Here is a 20177-nt window from a genome sequence, read left to right on the forward strand (position 1 = left end):
TCTGTCTGAGACAGGGATGCTATTTTTAGTCTCAGACAGCGTGCAGTGGCTGCTGCTTCACCAGCATCCATACAGGGACTGGCACAGACAGAAACTCTGGGAGTATGGTGGAGGGTCAGATTAAGCTAGCACTGGATAGAATGACTTGCAGTTTTTCAAAAGAGGGAAAGATAGCACGGCGCTGCACTACTGGGGTTCACAGTGAAGCAATCTTACACAATCTAGTACAACAGAAATCCCTACGCATTCTAAGTCCCACTGCAAATAATGTAATAATTCAATATGCTGCCAGAAATCATAATTTGTCTCTTCACACATTAGAAATGACTGCCAATGTGATTTTTTTTAAAGATTTTTTTATGGGCATTTCACCTTTAATGGACAGGACAGGTAAGTGTGAGGGGGGGAGGATGACATGCAGCAAAGGGCCACAGGCTGGATTTGAACCCAGACCGCTGCGGCAACAGCCTTGTACATGGGGCGCCTGCTTTACCCACTAAGCCACCGACGCCCCTTGATTTTTCTTTATTACTAGGGAGGAATAAGCTTGGATTATCAAGTGGCTAGCATGTTTGCATTAAGTTGACAAATTACATAGTAACACAGAACAACATGATCATCCCACCTGGTAAATGTTCACTTGTCTTTAAATTTTAAAATAGATGTTCAGTCACTCACATACCTTGTCTTGCCACTTTTTTATGCTGGACAGGTGTTGTGTTACTTAATGGCTATTTAATGTTGGGAAAACAACTAGTTCCTTGAAACACAATCATATTGCAAAGTAACTCTTTCAGCTTTATCAGTTATTAAAAATTTGTACTTTTGTTATCCTCTGTTTGGTGTCTAATAATGTAGAGAGTAAGGACGGAGCCAAGGACAATCAATGTACATTGTAAAACATTTTTAAACAAAACAGATCCCAAACACTCAAAGATAAGTCTGTGGTGTCGGTGTGCTGTGTGTCCTTTTGTTTAAAGACAATACTTGCCTACATGCCTCTCTAGCAACACTCATTGCAAAGATAGTAAATATTTATCTAAACTGCGTAACTACGTTGAAGTTAAAGGGACAGTCCACCCCCAAATCAAAAATATATATTGCTTTTACCTGCGGTGTTATTTATAAGTCTAGTTTGTTTTGGTATGAGTTGCTGAGTGCTGGAGATAGCGGCTGTGGCGGTGTCTGTTTTCTTCCTAATATAATGGAACTAGATGGCACTAGACTTGTGGTGCTCAAAGACCCAAAAAAATTTAAAGCTACTCAACAACAATGTCCCTTTCTAGAAATCATGACCCTGTTACTCAAGATAATCCAGAGACCATATTGTGAGCAGTTTCATGTAGGAACTATTTTGTTCACCGAACTACACCCACCAACCATATTACACATGCAGAAGGCAGTGCGCATGTACTCATGGACAACAGACTCGTGCTCGTGACAGCACGAGAGAGATGTAAACATTAATAGCATCCCCCTTTGCTGAACTGTAATGTATGCTAGCTCAGTGAATCTAGGTAAGCTAGCAGTAGATGCATGCTTTTCCTGTGTGGTGATATGATTGGCGCATATAGTTTAGTGAAATGTCCCTTTAATACATGAGATATAAGTGAGTGCTATTTCAATAGTAAAATCTCACTGGGAAAGTTTGTCACTGGTCTAAATAAACTGAGGCGTGCGCAGTATATGTTTCCTTTGCTGGTGGTTGTTTGTGTAAGTTTTGTTGTGGCATTTTATATGGGCCAAACTCTTTATAATATGCAGAGTTACCATGCTCCTGAAATTCCTAGAGAAGATATGAAATTAGAAAACCTTTTTCCAGGCCTGCAAATGGTCTGAAATTAAAAAGACATTTTGGAAAAGTTTTGAATATATATTGTTTTGGTTATTATTAAAAATATTATCAGAAAAACCCAAAACATGTTTAACATTATGCAACAGTTCCTTGATTACTGAGTGAAAATCTAGCGCTGCTCTGCGTGACCATTGAAACATCACCAGTATCACGTGATACACAGTAATATACAGTAGTATAGCTGCATCAGACTGTTGTCTGATTCAATTAGATATACATGTTTTATTAAATCACCAGGTATCTTGTTCTATACATCTATACATCTATACATGTATAGATGTATAGATGTCCAGATAAGGAATGTCTGGTCAGTGGTGAGTCATTAATCTACTTGGAGGGGAAAGCCTGAGGGGACATGACAGTGGTTAACCTTAATTTACTACAGTATTGCGAACGCCCAGGTTTAGACAAGGTTGCAAAATAATTATAGACATGTATATAAAACAAATATTTGTTTAGCGAGAAATAAATGCACACAAATGTGTCAAAATTACAATCCAAACACACGACAAATTGCATTGACATCTATAGGATCTTCACTTTGCTACCCCCCAAAAAGGCCCTAACGACATACTCATATGTGCCAGTCTTGTCTATTGCCATAGGCAGCTGCCAGCTAGTTGGTGGCCATGTCTAACATGCAAGTAAAGTTAGCGAGCACTACCAGTTTGCTTATCTGCAAATGGCCGGGAAGTATGTATTTACTAATGTATGGCTGTATAAGCCTACCCATTTTAAACTAGACTGCTCAGAAAATTAGAGGAACACTTAATTATCACAGTATAACACCAAGTTAGTTAAACGTCTGGGATATCAATCTGTCCATTTAGGCACAAGTGATTGTGAATTAATTTCATCTGCTTTGGTGCGAATGAAAGTAACAACAGATGCAATGGAGAGACAAAAGCAAGACAACCCCCAAAAAAGGAATCTTTTTTTCATGTGGTGGCCACAGACAGTTGCTCTCTCCTTATCCTGACTGACTGATTCTTCTCTAGTTTTGTCTTCTGCTAGTGTCCTTGTCACTACTGGTAGCATTAGGCAGTACCTGCAACCCAATCAAGCTGCACAGGTAGTCCAGCTCCTTCAGGATGGCACATCTGTCTTTGGAGGGCCACACAGACCTCTGTGTCATAGCCATCAGTACCCTGACTGCTGTTAGGTACCAGGATGAAATCCTCAGAGCGATTGTCAGATCTTACACTGGTGCAGTGGGCCCTGAGTTCCTCCTGGTGCAGGGCAATGCCCAGCCTCATGTTGCCAGAGTGTGTAGGCAGTTCCTGGATGACAAAGGCATTGATGCAGTTGACTGGCTCTTTCAGTCCCTTGACCTAAATCCAATTGAGCACCTATAGTACATTATGTATTGGTGCGTCTAACGCTGCCAAGTACTGCCACAGACTGTCCAGGATCTCACTGATGCCCTGATCTATGTCTGGGAGGAGATCCTCTAGGACACCATCTGTAGACTCATCCGGAGCATGCCCAGACATGGACAGGAGTACATACAGACATGCAGGGGCCATACACGCTACTGAGTCACGTTATGAGTTGCCGTGATAAAATTCACTCAAGTAGGATCAGCCTGTGATTTAAATTTTTCACTTTGATTTTTGATGTGATTTTGAATCCAGCCCTCAGTAGGTTGATGATTTTGGTTTCCATTGACCGTTATTATATCATTTTGTTTTCAACAAATTCATTTTTCAACTTGAATAATTCTTTCATCAGGATCTGATGTGTAATTTAAAGTTACAATGTGTAATTTACGTGGTTGTTTATTAGCAAATATCAACTATTGCTTTCATAAATATATATTTGCTAAAGTGTAACGCAATTCACATACAAATGGAAGCTTTCTCATAGGCTTAGAATGATTTCTCTATATATACACAGGCAGGGCGCGGTCTGCTGGAGGCTGCCCTCTTGCGTCACCATATTTGAATACAGTGGCCGAAAATGATATATGCGCTTCGCGTTTACCTAGAACTTGCCGTCACTGGAGACAGAGAAGGTGAAGATCAATCCGGGGCGCTTCTGTGTGAACCTGCTTTGTACTTTTATGATTCTGTCGAACTTTAAATGGAGGAGCACACACATGTTTTGCCCCGTAAGAGGGAAACCACGCCACCAAATAAAAGAAAAAGATCAGATAAGCGAGGACAGGACAAAACGTGAGTGAATATCGGCGTTGCTTATTTTATTTGAACTCATGTGGAAGAACACTCTGGAAACGCATATATTATAATTGTACCAACCTATATTTGCTGCACTGTGCCGTGACTATCACATAAAACGTGTTATTTTAGCATTACTGTGCTAATGTTTGCTCGTGTTACAGAAACAATTAGAAATAAAACACTCCTAACATAACGTTATATCTCACAGATAACCTATATGTCACTGGTAAGCTATAACATATTGTAGCATCCGCCAGGACGTTTGGAAAGGATGACGCAGTTATTCGGCAAACCACTGTTTATTACTGAACAGTACAGGTTACTGTTGGCCGTAACTACACCAAAATAACCACCAAAGAAGAACTTAGCTGTAACTCCAACTGTGCACTCCTGCTCTCTCTCTGCTGCTCTCTCCTCCAGCTCGCTCATACACACACCAGCACGCGCACTCACAGCTCTCATCCCCGTCACACTCGCACCCCGCCCCCCTACCTATACTCATTCAATCCCAAACATGCCATCGACTCACAGAACATTGACATTATAACAGAACATTTACTGCAGGGTCGCTACAACATCGTAATGGTTTAGATTCCTAAATAAATATTCACCTCGTCGCTAGATAGGCCTACTCCTGAAAAACTCGAAAAACTCGTGGATGGATCTCTGCTGTCTGCGCAAGGCTTTTTATCCTACGAGGCCACTGTCACTTACCTGATGGGAGGGGCGAGCAAGTGAGCGCGAGTGAGCCCTGCAATCTAGAATTTGACCACTGATGTCACTGTTACTCACCATTTTTACACACTGATGCTTTAAGTGTTTCTTTACTTTTTTTGAGCAGTGTACTCATATAAAGCAAGGAAATTGGGTAAAAATTGTGGAAAAATTATGGAAAAGTGTTGAAAATTTATTGTTAAGATATGTGGGAACCCTGTATGTATGCTAATTTCCATTGAATGCTAGCTTGTTTCAGGAATTCCATGGCTCAGATATAATAAGATGGAACGACTTCATATACTTTGTACAAACTTCATTGAAGATTCATAGGTGTAGTTATTTCATTATATTAATTCCGTACATTATGTATCAACAATGTAACACAATAGCTACACACAAAACACTTGCAGAAAGTCTTTCTAGCATTGTTCCTGGTGCTTACTGTACTGTAGTGAGCACTAAGGCTGTTGAAATGGATAAAACAAGGATGAGTAACTGTACTATATTTATGTGGCTCTGTGGACAGGGGTGGAAGGAATTCTCTAAATGATGAGACTCTGTGCTGCAGTGTGGTGCTGTTCACTGCAGAGGAGCTAGCACAGCCTGAATGCTAGGCTGCTCTCGTTTGAATGGAGGCTGGCAACAGTTCTGGAGGAGGCTGCGAGGCGGTGGCTGCAATATGGGCGGACGCTGACGCAGCTCATTCAGACTGCTGCTGGGAGTGTCCTCTTTGCTTCCAGCATGTGCAGCACTGGCCATCTACACAGACACACACACAAAGACACACACCATCTGATTAGCTTGAGTTGTGGTAGTGACATTGCCTGTGTCCCTATATATCTCTTCAGCTTGCCATCTGGCCAGCTGCTGCACCTCACCCCACCCCCTCATTAAATTCTGCATTGATTTTAGAAGCTCAGCCTGCCTGATGGAGAAACAACCCCCATCCCAGTCAGTTTCCATTACATTTACCCAGGCTATTGTTCTTGCGTGTACAGTAACAGCTCAGAGCGTGTGCGACTGGTTGTATATGTGTTCTAGTGGCATTTCGAGTTTCGCCTCCTGCAGCAGGGGATCTCTGCATTAGCGCAGCACACACTCCACTCTCTCTCCCCTCCCCCTTTCCTCCTCATGCTCTCTCTCTCTCGCTCTGTCTCTCCCGCCCCTCCTCTCCATGTGCAGACAAGGCAGCGTGCCGTGTGTGTGTGTGTGCATGCGCAGGGTGGATGGGGATGCTGTACGCTGGAGCTGAGAGCTGCAAGGTGACTGAGGGAATGGAGAGGGATACAGAGCTCTGACGACAGTGACGATGCAGTGCCCTCTTCCCGAGCACCTTCTCCTCTTCACATCCCTCCATCTCTCTCTCTTCCCTGTCCCTCTTTCTCTTTCTAGACCGAGGTGGACCGCCTGCCCTGCTTGCAGCGCCTCTTTCTCAGCTGCAACCACATCACCAGGTAAGAGCTCGTACCGCTTAACTCCCTCCTCCCCGCATGGCAGGGACGGAGATGGTGGCCGGACAGTTCCACGTCCACTCCCTTGGCTCTTGGCAGGGCCTGGCCAACACTGCGGGCAGAATACACACAGACACACACACAGACACACACATACACAATAACACACACAGGTTTGCTGTGGTAGGCAGTTTCTGTAACCTAGAAAACAATAACCTAGATGTGTTCTTTATTGTTAGTAATTAGCATACTGTTATCTAAGAAAGGGGTGTGCCAATACTTTAAAGTTATTCAGACAGCAGAGAAGCAGGCTAAGAAGAAGGTAGCTCATTTCCATGGAAAATTAATGACACATTTGAAGGTTGAGTGAATTCAAGAGCAGCATTGCTAGGTGAGAGTATGTAGGATGAATGAGAGGTGCCTTTTGTTGCTTAGTGCAAACGTCAGCCTGCTTTACACACTTTCTCCAATATCTGTGGTCTGTTTTTCTTCCTTTGCTTCTCTCTGCGCTCAGCTGTAAAGCTGACACAGAGTTAACTTGTTAAAGCAGCATAGCCCTCCTACTGACTAGAGTTGCTTTAAGGAAGGGCCTGCATGTGGGATTCAGGGTGGGACAGTGTTCATTACCCTGCTTGACCACAGTCACCTTGTGCTCTGATAGATCTGACCTGACGTCTCAGGCCAGCCCTGCTGTTCTAGTGTCTCTATGATTCTGTATCTTGCACATTGTTGTGGAGAGAATCATGACAAAGAAATAGGCAACAAATAATCAGTTTGTATTTTTAAACTTAAAGTCCTCCATAGAGTAACACTATATTCTAAGTACAGCGTGATCACTCAACTAATCTCCATAATATGTGCACTTTTTTCATATTTTTTCCTTCATATTCTTATTATCACTATTATGATATTTTGGTAACAGCATGTCAGTCAGACTACTCTTGATGGATGCTCACTATGATATTGTAGAAACCTGGTGTGTGTACGTTTTGAAACTGTTCAATGCTGATAGGAGAGCAGTTGTGCTCTGTTGCTAGGTAGAGGCACAGAACACACTTGTCTACTTGGTGCAGTCGGTTTGTCCAGCACAGGATGTTGGAGCAAAAAAATCTCTCATGATTCTTTGAAATTATTATTTCACTTATCATAATCTCACATTTTTGACTTTACCTGCCTTTACCTGTTAGATACCTTATAAATCCAGGTTAAGGCAGAACTAATAATGAGAAGTCAGTAGAGAAATGGGTGCAGGGATTGGTTTGCTGGATGGATTTGGAAACTACACAGTTTCCAACCACACCCCAGTCTGCACACGCAGCAAACAGACTTTTGAAATCGACTTCTTATTGGACCTTTGATAGCATCCAGGCACAGGTGCATGTAGGCTGTTACTACTGTAACTATTATTGAGTAGTTTATCATAGTAACAATACCCAAGAGGGCATTGGTCACTGTGATAATGAATGCCGCCATTATGCAAAATGCATGAGGCGCTGTCAAGCACCATTGGGATCTCTCAAGGGGTCTCTTATATCACTGTCAAAAACAACTTCTTTATTGTTGTTAGAATATAGTTGTCTTTATTATAAGCTATTATATGTAATGACACAATGTACTGTAGATTGATAGGCATTAATAACAATTAAAAATGCCCTAGGTTACTGTTACTGTGTGTATAAGACTGCAGTTTCCTGACTACCCCAAATGAAATGTGAATTGTGAAATCTTTGCTTTGCATTAGTCAGAGCACCAGCAGTACTTTGTTTAATAGTTCATCAGAGGTTTATTGTGTGACCTTGTTTGGCTACCAAAGAAACCTCAGGCTAAGATCAGGAACACTGCACTTCCTAAGTTGTTCCAGGCAAATGATTCATCAAGGTTATTATCACAAATTAGCAATGATAGAATCCCTACTGCTGTACTTAGCATGACTGTGGTTGTTTGCCACAGGGCGATATCAACAGTGTAGTGGATATTTCTCTCTTCATTGCCCCCTGAGTAATGTCAGGCTGCCAGTGTGCTTGCTAAATTACTAGTTTTTCATGTCTTGTTTTAGCTTGGCTCCATTCTGTCAATACAAGCCTAGATGAAAGGTTCAAGAATCAAAACATAAATGGGGGAAGCTGTCATGTTTGACTGAAGTGGTGGATGACTCAGGCTTCCCAAAACTTAGTTAGGCCTCTGTATCATTGTAAAGCATTCAGTGCACCTTATTTTTGTATTAAAACATTTGTGTTCACTCTCCTCCAAAATACTTTTTCTTTGTGTTTAGTTTTGATCAGCTAGCCTGCCTTGGAGAGTCACGCTCCCTTTCTGAGCTCACCCTGGATGGGAATCCTGTAGCCCTGGAGACATGGTACAAGCAGGCCGTCCTGCGCTGTGTGCTTCATCTGAGACAGCTGGACATGAAGCGCATCACAGTAAGGCTGAACTTTAGATTCTTTATTTCTACACGTTATTTCTGACATGTAATAGTTTTTATAATGTTATATAGTCATTATCAAAAATGTTAAACAGCAAAGAGGATGTAGAGGGTTGACAAACTTCAAGCTATATAACCCTCACAATTCACAGTTGTGCTGCACTTTATATTTTGAAAAGCCTTTGTTGAGTGTAATGTTGCGTCAGACAGTCATTCTCCGCGTAGCTAACAGTGTTGGGCAAGTTACTCTCAAAATGTAATATATTACGTATTACTAGTTACCTGTATTTTGAAAGTAATAAGTAACTTTGCAATATTAGGCTCTCTGTATTACACTACTTTTGCATTACTTTCACCAAAATGACCTCAAAGGAATGAATAGGCATTTTGAATGGATGAAGGTCATGTTCACTGCGGGTAATCAAAGCACAGTAGCTCCAGTTTATTACAGTTTATTACAAATCCAGTGCTGCGCAGGTCCGACCCATTCATGCATTCACATACAATGGTTACCACTTTGTATTAAAATGAAAAAAATGATAAAAAACGACTAAATAGCCTCAACCTTTTTAAGAATACCCTTGGACACAGGGACCATCAGGCAGAGGATCAAAGTCTAATAATTATGAGATATGGATAAATATTTGTGGGCCTATGATACGAAACACAATAAACAATTGTTGAGGTTAGCAAAACAAATGGATTGCTGTGCGAGTCAGTTACAATGACAAGCGCAAATTAAAACACCGGAGCTGGAAGTACCGCCTGCTGGTTCCCGGTGTGCCTGTCAGCTACGACAGCACTGGAGAGAGAGTTATTCATAGGAATGGGACTGTGTGCCGGCGTTGCTGTGCAGCAGGGGATGTGAATGGGAGCACATCCTACATATACTAACATCACCCGGGCCAGATGTGCCAATCACTGGGATGAGGCAAAAACAACAGCTCCTTACCCCCGCTGCTTTCAGGCAGCCTTGGGATGCAAAAGCAGAACCGGATAGGCTGTATGTTGTTATATTAATGGTAACACACTGAACATGATAACGCACAGAACGGCAAGGCCCACATGTGCCGATCACTGGCAACCTTCTATGATGTAGTCTGTAGTGACATGACAACACACAACAACCTTCAAATGTCCTAGATAACAAAAAGCACGTAACTTCTAAACTGATTCAACATGACCAAACTTTATAAAAACACACACACACACACACACACACACACACACACACACACATACATACACACAAAGATAGACAGACACACAAACACACACACCATTTTGCCATGTCCCCTTTAATAAGTCATGACTCAGTTGTCATAGTGAGGCATCACTGTACTAGTGATGAGTGTTTGCGAGGTTGTGTTTGTGTGTGTTACTCTATGAACATGCAGATGCATGTGCGTGGTCGCAGCTATTGCAAATTCCTGCTCATTATGAATTTACACTTACAAATAAACAATGAACTGTCATAGGCAGTTTCCTATTCTCTGTCAACGGGGCATCTTCAAGCTCCTGTACATCTTGATGCTATACTTATTAGTCTTTGTTTTCTGACATTTGCGCAGCATTGATTATGGTCTTGGTTGTGTATTGGAGGAAAAAATGCATCAGTGACTAAACTATGACCGTAAGAGTCTACAATACACATAATATATATTCAGTTTAACAAAACAATGATTATTCTCGAGCATAAACATTAAGTAATTGTATTTATATAGCATGCAAGCAAAGTGCCACAGTGAAATATCAGCATGCTTTTAGAGGCTGTCAAGCAGGGAGCACCCAGGTCTGAGCTTGCACTTTAAAAGGAATCTGTACGCACCACACACCTTGCCCTCAGAACATACTGCTGATACATTAAAAAAACTCGTAACTCCTATTTCAACAATTTTCATGTTTTTACTTGAATTTTAAGGTTCATGTGGTCCTTAACAGGTTTAGCAAGTTTTATGAGCTCTAGGGCCCATTAAACCCCTCCACCAGACTACTGTCTGCACTGTAGCTGTCACTCCTGAAAACAGTGATGGTGCTTTATTTCCAGAAATTTTTACTTTTGGGAGATGCAAAGTTTTGATTTGACATCAACAATGTCAGTCTTGGACTGGATTTTCCATCTTTTCAAACTGTGTCATGATATCGCTGCGGGCAAACTTCATCGTAGCCACAGAAGATCTAGATTTTCCCCTCTAACCGATTTGGAAAAACTTGCCCCCAGTGCACTATGCTGTCAGCAGTAGAAGTCAGATCAGATTATCTGAGATAAAATCTATGCCTGACTGCTGGCAGATTGGCCATTATTTATGAATGGAATGAAAGGAAGTATTTCAAATGAGGAGATACAGTACTAGGTGTTAGCTTTGGGCTCATTAATAAATGCTGTTTCTCTGTTTCCTGAGAGGATAAATGTGCCAGAACTGTCTGGATTATTTCGAAAGCTGAAAAAAGGAAGTTTGAACAAACCACGTACACTGCACTGGATCTGCCCATGACTAAAGACATTATCAGTTAGCTTACAGTCGTTATATATTATTGACTAATAAAACATGTAATCCCACTCTAATTATAATATTTGCCTACAAATACATTTAATATCGCAAATAGAGCTACTTTATCAAAGACAGCTGTTATGTTTGTGGGATAATCTATAATATTAAGGACATAAATATTATTGAAATGTTTTATTTAGTTTTAAACTTGAAATATTGTTGTTGACTTACTGAAACCTTAACAGCTAAATAATCAACCTAATGGACTATGGGGAGACGGTCCAAACAAAGACATTGTTATTGCTGAAAAATAGCACCCTTTGCAATCAATACGATATTGATCAGTTTCACAGAATAGCATTTGCAGCATTTTGGTCATTTTTCCCATAGTCGCTGTTCTTCCCACAAAATTAGTTTAAAGTAGTGCCATACAGGCCGAGCATCTTAATCTGTCTCCACCAGCTGACATCAGTGTTGCTCACACTATTGATCAGACTGAAGCATCGTCTCTGCTCGCTCGTCACAAACAGCTGAATACCCCCCAGCTCTCAGCTGGCACACTCAGATTGTGTTGGCAGCATTGCATTCTGGGAGTTTTGGCTTTCCCCAACAGCTGGGCTCAGTTGATCCGAGACTGAAAATCAGACAGATAATCCCGTGATGCAGCCGGCTGGTGTGAGAATCCCTCCCATCCTCCACAGTGGTCCAGTTCTGCTGTAGAGAACAGCCTTCCTGGCGGCGTCTTTTGTGGTTCCCCTCTCTCCTGAATAATTCAGAACTCATGAATGGAGCGACACTCTGATTGCACAAGCTATCTTTTTCAGGACGAGGATCGGCGCATGGCTGGTGTGCAGGCTCGAAAAGAGGAGGAGAAGAAGAAGGAGAGTCACAAGCAGACCATTCATAAGGTACTGCTCTGATTTGATTCACTCCTGTTGTCTTTGTCTGCCTGGATGTAGAGTTTGAATATGTAGCAAACACACACGGTGCCCTACATCTCAGAGAGTAGATTAAGTGTCATCTGAAACCACTGGTGCCCTTTTGATCCATTGGGTGTTGTATGATTAGTTATTGTTGGTAGAAGAAAGGAAAACAGTTGGTTCAAAGTACTGGATGGAGCTACATACTATAGCATTCTAAAGCTACCACATACTGAATTGTAGATGTGTTTTACAGTGTTTTATGCATCAGCTGAACGTTTGACTGTATATATTGTGAGTCCAACGCATTTCACAGTATTAGCCACCATCAGACCATTATAATTTTTGGACAATTACGATCTCTTTGGCCCTTAATGGTACTTTTTACCCATCAAAACATATTTAATGAGAATGCTCTAAAATATTTAGATCATACTTGGGATTTGTTAACTTGTTTCTTTCTTCTTATGTGCCCCCTAATGTACTGTATGTGTCTTGTGATTGTTGCGGCTATTTGTGTCAGTCAATACACCTTTTGGATGCTGACATGGACTTTCAACTTTTTAAACATGTCCATATGAGTAATCCACAAAACAGTACCCTTTGGGAGTATTGTTAGTGTATAGGGAGGGGTGCACTGTCGTGCACAGTGATACTGTATCTGTAAATTATACTATGTTTCTCTAATTGGTCTAAGATGTTCTGTTTTAAAGAGGCATCTGTTTTGCAGTAAATATGTCATAATGTGTGTGTAAGAGTTCATATTGATGGTGCTCCTCCTGCCCAGTCTGCGCTGCAGTGGTGTCTTCTGCTGAAAGATGGTCTCTGTGTAGAACACATTGTCTCTCGGTAACCTAACTCCTGCTCAGCCCTGGTGTTGAGAAAATGTTAAATTCAATGCTGCAGCCAAGAGTTCATAAGGGTGAAGGATTCACTATGATTGATGCTTAGTCATCCCTGCATTAGGGAGTGGCACATTCCATACCTGAGCATATCGAAACTACAGCTTGGCCAGAAAAGAACAATTGGAAGACAGAAAAGGAGCAGGTAATCTTCTCTGTTGCAGGGTGGGGATGTCACTTTTACTGCTGTAACTGCAGTTAAATCAAAATGCTGCGGTAACAAGAGGAAATAAATTGGACCCACACATGCATATACAATTTCAGATCTCACCTTAGTGAGGTGTGATATGTGCCAGTAAGCAGTTTTTATACTATCTTCAACAACATACCTCAGAGACAAGCAAGGTAGGAGGGCTGAGTTTGCCTGTGATCAAGTGGTTCCATTAGCTTAGTATATGCCCTCGGTGTTATTCTCAAGGGAACTGTCACTTAAAACCTCTATTGTCCTCTGTGTGTGTGTGTGTGTGTGTGTGTGGGTGGGTGGATGGGTGTGTGGGTGGGTGTATGTGTGTTTGCGTTCATCAAGGAGAAGCGGCGTCTGGCAATCCGTAATGCAGCTCAGCAGTGGGAAGGCGTCAGGGCCTGCTTGGAGCTGCCACCAACAAATGGTGCTAAAGAAGAAGTCAGTCCAGAGAACAGCCCTGCCCACAGCCCCGCCCAGACCAACGGCCTCGCACAGGAACCCTCTCCAGATGAACCCAGGTACACAGTGCATCAACAGATTGTCACTTAGAGGTTTACTATGTCGACTACTGTCTGTAAACAGTATCACTAGTGAAAATCAAAGTCAACCTGGATTCACTTTGTGAAAGAAAAGATTTGTGTTTTTTCGCTGCTGTATCCATGATTTATGTAAGTTCCTCTTGGATGTGTACTGCTTTTGCTTTCTGGAACCTGGTTCCTTTTTATAAAGTCCTGACCTTGCCTGTGTGCTGTGGCCAGAAACACTTGTAGTGGGTCATAAGTGATGACTGAGAGGAATTATTTTTGGGTCTATACATTGTTTTTTAGGAAAATCCTGCATAGTATTCCCATAAGTCACATTTCTAGAACTAAAAGTGACAATTCCCAGTGGCTAGCAAGATATAAGTGTTTTGTGTGACTTATATGTGTTTTTGCGCAAAAGAGAATTGTGAAGAAATCAGTAAATATTTGTAACGTTCTAAAATCTTCCAACCTGTTTCTACTGGCCATGCTACATGTATACAGTAAGTCAACATGGCTAACACTCTGATAGTCTAATAATTTAGACTTGGTTAAACTTTACAAAATGTAGCTCAGATGGGATCTTGAAAACATGAGGAATAGATTGATGTTGGGTTCAGATTTCAGGAGGTTTGATTTGCCATGCAGTACACTGAGTCTCCTCTCCTGACAGTTGGATGGGTAATCTGATCTAGGGCCTTAGTACTGATGTTGAACATGGAATATCTGTTGAAGAGGAGCAATTTTCAGATAAAATTGTAACACTTCAAAGCTGTTGGCAGACTCATCTGGGACACCCTGATCATTTTAAACCAATATCATGTTTGCAAAGATCCAGACAATTGCTCTCTGAATGAGAGACATATCAACAAGGTACAAGTAGGGAGATAACATTTAAGATGACAACAATTAGTAGACATCAAGATGGTGTAGCCATTTAATTTGATTGACAGCTGAGTTTAAGGAAGGGAAATGTGTCTTTCAATGTAAGGTTTTGTGAGAGCCAGAAGCATGCGTGAGGGTGAGATTAGCAACTAATCATAATAATTTGTACTGTGTATGATGCTGTTAGTTTTAATCCTGTAATAAGAGAGCAGAGTCTATAAAATTTCTTCTTATGTGTGTGACTCAGCTAATTTAAAAGAGAAAAAAATTCTAGTCTGTGCATGGCTATACTGCTTTTCCTTCATCTGAGAGGGTTCTGAAAAGAATTGTTTGTTCAGTTGCTGAGTTTGTTTGTCTTGTTTTGTTTTATCAGACGGGTAAGTCCAGGTTCAGGACCAGAGCGACCATCAGGGGGAACAGAGAGCAGACTCCGCACCAACAGCCGTCCAAACAGCCCACGAGATCCAAAGTAAGACAAAAATTCATATGTTTGGAAACCAAATCTGACATGTATGTCTACGAAAAATCCAAAATAAGCACCTGCCTGGGCTCTTAAATGTCAACAAAGATTTGTTGCTAGATTAGTAAAGTTGCCTGTATTGACCAGTATCTTTGTGAGATACAAACTGTTTGCAGATTGTGTGGGTTCTGTTGAAGTCCATGATGATTGATAGATTGACTGGTGTATTCTGAAATTGAGTAAAGGCTCACTTCACTCAAAATGCAATAAATGCATCTAACCATGTGATATCTGGCCATCCAGAAAGCTCTTGTTTTATTTCTTGGGTGTTTTTAGAGATCTGCCATTGTAACACCTCTGTTGTATCACTAGAATAGAATTTTGCTTCATGCAGTGTTCAATAAAGTAACACTGAATGTGGTGTACAGACAGGCTCATACAGACCAATAACAAAGCTAACTTTGTCATTAATGAGAGAAGGTCACTGAGCTGTATTTAGCCATTAACTTAAACACCGAAATCTGCAAAAACATATAGTTGCAGTGCACTGTATGATATACCGAGTGCTGTCATCGACATGAGGAATGCTACCTGGCGCACTATCATACTTATTAGTTTCAGTTGAGCCTATCTAACACCATCTTATGCATGAGGTCTAGTCTTTTCATCCTCCCAAGAGTCACCCATATCTATCTGTTAGATTGGAGTTTCTCACTGCACCAGGTAGAATTTAAACTATCTTAAAAGTCTTCTTTTTTAATATTGTAATCTTTAGTTAATAAATATTTGTCATACGTACACTCACAATGTACCTGTTTGAAAGAACGCCCATCTAGACAGGTGGTTGGCTGCTCCTGCCCAACTGACCTCCTTGTCATTGATATTTTCTATGTGTGTTTCTAGCAGTTGCACTGTCCTTTTTTCTTTTCTAGTGGGTTGGCAGAATAGTCTAAATAGAACATGTAGAGACATAATTCCGGTTACAGATTTGATACCAGCAACAGCTGGTGGATCAGACCTGTCTTGAAATATTCTTGAGCAACAAAGTGACTTGCTTATTCCAGGGGTGTGGGTCTTGGCTGCTCATAAGCTCTGTGAGCTCTCTAGTAAAATCAGTAAATGCATGTTTTAGATGTCTGAGGACAGTTTTCTTGTTTTACTGTTTATAACATGTTGCTGGAAGCGCTCTAACTCAATAGTCTGTGCTAAGTTTAATGTGAGCATAGGGCTCTGATATACTCTCCTGCACAGAGTGTGATCCAGGTCTGGACGAGTTATGAGGGGGAGGGCTGAGATGAAAGTGGGGTCTGTGTAAGGGACTATTATTACATGTTTCAAAGACGGCTTTTCCTTCCTGCACCAGGATATGAAAATGGCCCCGAAGCGCAATCCCTCAATGGCAATGGCTTTCCTTTACAGTGTCTATTATAACTTCAGTCATGTGGCTTAAGAGGTTATGGTGACGAACAGGACTCACGCGATCAAATCCACTACATTCCTTTAAGATGGAACTTTGGCTTGGATTGAATCACAAAAAATCAAAGGCCTTTACAGACCCTGGTACCACTAGTAACTTGAAAGAGAAGCAAAATCTGTGACTAAAAGAGTAAAATCTTGAAATACCTGGGAATAGGTACAGTAGGTGGGAAATTTAAAGGTTGTTTCGTTAAACAGTGTGTGGGTTTACTGAAGGGTTATAATGCCTACACAGTGTAGCTCAGATTACCTCAGATAGTACTAGATGCTGACGAAAATTACATCATCCTCCCCAATGTCGAGGGAAGGGGGCAGATGATGGATGAACCTGTCTCTGTTTTCTGAGGCCTGTGATTCAACACTCTTGCCTCACTAGTGCATGACATCACGGATCAGGTCCATGGGGGTGTGAATTTCCAGAATTCCGTCAGCAGGAGGGCTTTATTCTTTGGCACCACGAAGAGACAGTGTATAGTTTGTTGCATGTCATCTATAATCCTGCTTCTCCATATTCTCAACAGAGTCTTGGTTTCCCATTTAGGTCAGGGGTTGGACCTGGCACATCCACACATCTGGATCTGCTCAGTGACAGCCTGGGGAGTAGGGCAATCTCTCGGTGCATGTGTGTGTTTTTTTCCTGAGTAACAAACTGGGGACTGTTCTCTATTTCTTAAATTCCCAGCCCACTGCTGAGAAATATCATCTCATTTAGAGTGAAAAACAACTTTAATTGATTACGTTTAGTAAGGTCAAAACAATGTATAAGAATATTCTCAAGTTCTGAAAAAATTGTAAGAATTCTGATATAAATTACCAGTTGCATTTAACACACGGCGGCCTTTTTCTTATGATTAGATCTGTTGCTGTGTGTTGCTGTTACTCATTCAAGATTTTTTAATAATTGTAGCCTTCACTATTGCTGCATTTTCAGTGCTCACAATTACATTGTCAAATGTCCAGTGTCCATTTTTGTTAGCATTCACTATGGTAAACAAGATGTTTTGTGTGTCACAAAAGGTTAAAAACAGTTGAACATATATATATATATATATACTGTGTATATAGTACATATATATATATATATGTATATATGACTACACTGCTTCAAAATGTAGTTGAATGTGATGACAGTAGGAAAAAAGATGACGGTATGATGTCATCTCTGGTTTGCATTAGCAATCCCAGTTTGGTGACAAATTAGAATGAGGTTGAAGTGAGTGTTGACAGCACATTTAACATGATAGTGTCAGTGTGTTTCTACAGTAAGTTATGGGACAATAGCTTATGCCAACATGAATCAGGCCCAAGTTTATTCTGATGGAAACGATTTAAGATTTATTTGGTCTCTTTCCCCCTGAGAGATGGGATGAGGGGTGCATGGCAGTGGAAGAGTTATTATTACACAGAAATCCAATAGTGGTGTTGGTCACCATGTGGGGTAATGGAAAGGCCTTTGTACTTTTCATGCATTCATTTAATTAAGAGTTGTGCTGAGACTCTGAACAGGTGGTTTCACGGACACATACATGAATTATCTTCACAATGGTGAGAAAGAAGTTTGGCAGACTCCCCAATTGAAACCTTAAATCCAAAGCCACTGCACACCATGCAAACACACTTTACAGTAAGAGTCTGCAGGACTCAGCAATAAGTCTAACAAGCCTAACATCTGCACTGCACCAGTAACTGCCTCTTGAACAATTTGTTTTCACTTTTTAATGTTGGTATGATGAAATGCGCTTTTAAAATGACTGCTCAGAGAGTAATGTTTCATACCCGTCGCCACCACACAGAAATGCTTTGTGGTAGTGATGTGTGTGAAACATAACTCTCTGAGCACGCAATTGGAGACATGTGTATGTTACAAGCCATGTCTTTGGGAGGATTAAGTTGTTGAGAGATGACAGATGTCCTTTTAAAAACTCTTGTAGGATTAAGTGAGATAGCCCTAATTGAATTAGATTCAAAGTCTAATAGGCCAGAGCAGGATCCATGTAATTGTGACAGACTCTTCATTCGGTCTTCCCCTCCTTGTTCGCTTCGTCTCTCAGCGTTAGTTGCTGGGTTCATGTCACAAGGGGATTTAGGGCCACCTGGCAGCCTTTCAGCTGTGATTATGGGGGAACAATACATGACACAGTGCAGAGTGTGTTGGTGGCACACTTCCAGGCACGCAGAAGTTACTCTCATTCTTTACTTGACTTATCTACATGTTACGCTCCATCTCCTGCACCACTCTCCATGTCCTCCTGATTTACTGCCTTTGGCAATCTTACATCTCAGAGGCTTGGCGTATCCTTATGATTAAATTGCCTTTCAGTATCTGTCGCCACCCTGTCTATTGCTGGCCAAGTCACTTGGACTTTGCAACTTCAAAGGAAAACTTTGGTATTTTTCAACCTGAACCCTATTTTCCCATGATTATGTGTCTAAATGACTCATGGGAACAATAATTTTTTACATTGGTCCAGTATTAAGAGAGAGTGCTGCAGCCGGCAGCCATGAAATGTGCTGCAATGTAACCACTTGGGGCTTGTTTTTGCTACTGACAGACTCAGATTGTTATTGTAAGTGTCTGACAACATTATGTAAAGGACCCTACAGATAAATACGTTTAATATTACCTTTCGCTTTATCCAGTCTGTTTGTTCTGTCTTCCTGCAACAACTCAACTCGCAAGACTTTAGAACGAGACTTGATTAGACACAATAACAAATTGGATCAAGTAAAACATAAAGAAAAAAAGTTTTATTTCTTTGTCAGGCACTTACAATAACAATCTGAGCCTGTCAGTGACAAAAACAACTGCTTTTAGTGGACGTACATTGATGGTATACATTTGCCTGGAGTGGTTACATTGCAGCCTATTTCATGGCTGTCAGCTGCAACACACTTTTAGTCACTGGGACTCAAAAACAATGAAAAAATAGGGTCCATGTTGAAAAAGTTTCTCTTCAACCTTTGTTAACTGCAGATTTCATTTTCTGGAAACAAGCATTTATATTCTTATACTTGCTTTTGTGTCTGCCCTTATTGCAAGAATCCACTATTTGGAGGCCTCATCACTTCTGTCAATGCCCATGACAAATCTAGATGTTAGTAGTGTAACAAGGAACCAGAGTAATATTGACCTTTCATGTTGTTCAGGGTGTCCTCCTGTCAACCTGTTTACAGATGTGTGTTTTGAAATGTTGGTCCTCAGGGGGAAAAACTTTGTAAGCCATCAGGGGATTTTTTTAGTTGGAGTTTGGCTGTTGGCCACTCCAAAATACTGACAGCAAGGATGTCTCTGCCACGCCATATCCACTTCTCTTGATATATCCGTGGCATCCCCCCATATTCTCTCATGACCATCCCTTGACATTTGATTAACAATGGCTTTCATACAGGGTGCGTGAAGGATCACGTTAGTTAGGTATCATGTAAGAGTAATGTGCCTGGACACAAATATGATGATTGAGTGGGATATTCCCTGTCAGTCACTGTTTTATTGGTTCAGGCTGTATGACACGATTAATCCGGATGTTGTGTTTACTGGCAAGTATATCCTGTGCTGTTTTTTTCAGGCTGTAGCTCTCCCAATGGCTGCTTAAAACAAGCTAAACTGATTAAACTGACTCAGCAGCCTCAGAGGAGACTTTGAGAGACGTCACACTGTTTACTCATGTAGACACTTAAAGGCAGACCACACATGCACAGAGAGTTTCCCAAA

At 41.2% G+C, this 20177-nt stretch overlaps 1 protein-coding gene across 3 annotated transcripts in view; it reads left to right on the forward strand.

Annotated features, from left to right (window-relative positions):
- Window positions 1–20177, forward strand: part of LOC126395833 (leucine-rich repeat-containing protein 49) — a 45540-nt gene that overhangs the window by 12379 nt on the left and 12984 nt on the right. The window contains exons 1-6 of one of the 3 annotated variants that reach the window (XM_050053591.1): window positions 5939–6014; window positions 6145–6206; window positions 8476–8623; window positions 11942–12025; window positions 13466–13641; window positions 14903–14998. In XM_050053591.1, coding sequence (XP_049909548.1) covers window positions 5979–6014; window positions 6145–6206; window positions 8476–8623; window positions 11942–12025; window positions 13466–13641; window positions 14903–14998 — 602 coding nt within the window. In that variant the 5' untranslated portion in view covers window positions 5939–5978. Of the gene's footprint in view, window positions 1–5938; window positions 6015–6144; window positions 6207–8475; window positions 8624–11941; window positions 12026–13465; window positions 13642–14902; window positions 14999–20177 lie in introns of those variants that run through there. The other 2 variants (XM_050053583.1, XM_050053575.1) reach the window with 2 other exon arrangements.

This window comes from Epinephelus moara, chromosome 1 (assembly GCF_006386435.1).
Source record: "Epinephelus moara isolate mb chromosome 1, YSFRI_EMoa_1.0, whole genome shotgun sequence".
NCBI classification, from domain to species: domain Eukaryota; kingdom Metazoa; phylum Chordata; class Actinopteri; order Perciformes; family Serranidae; genus Epinephelus; species Epinephelus moara.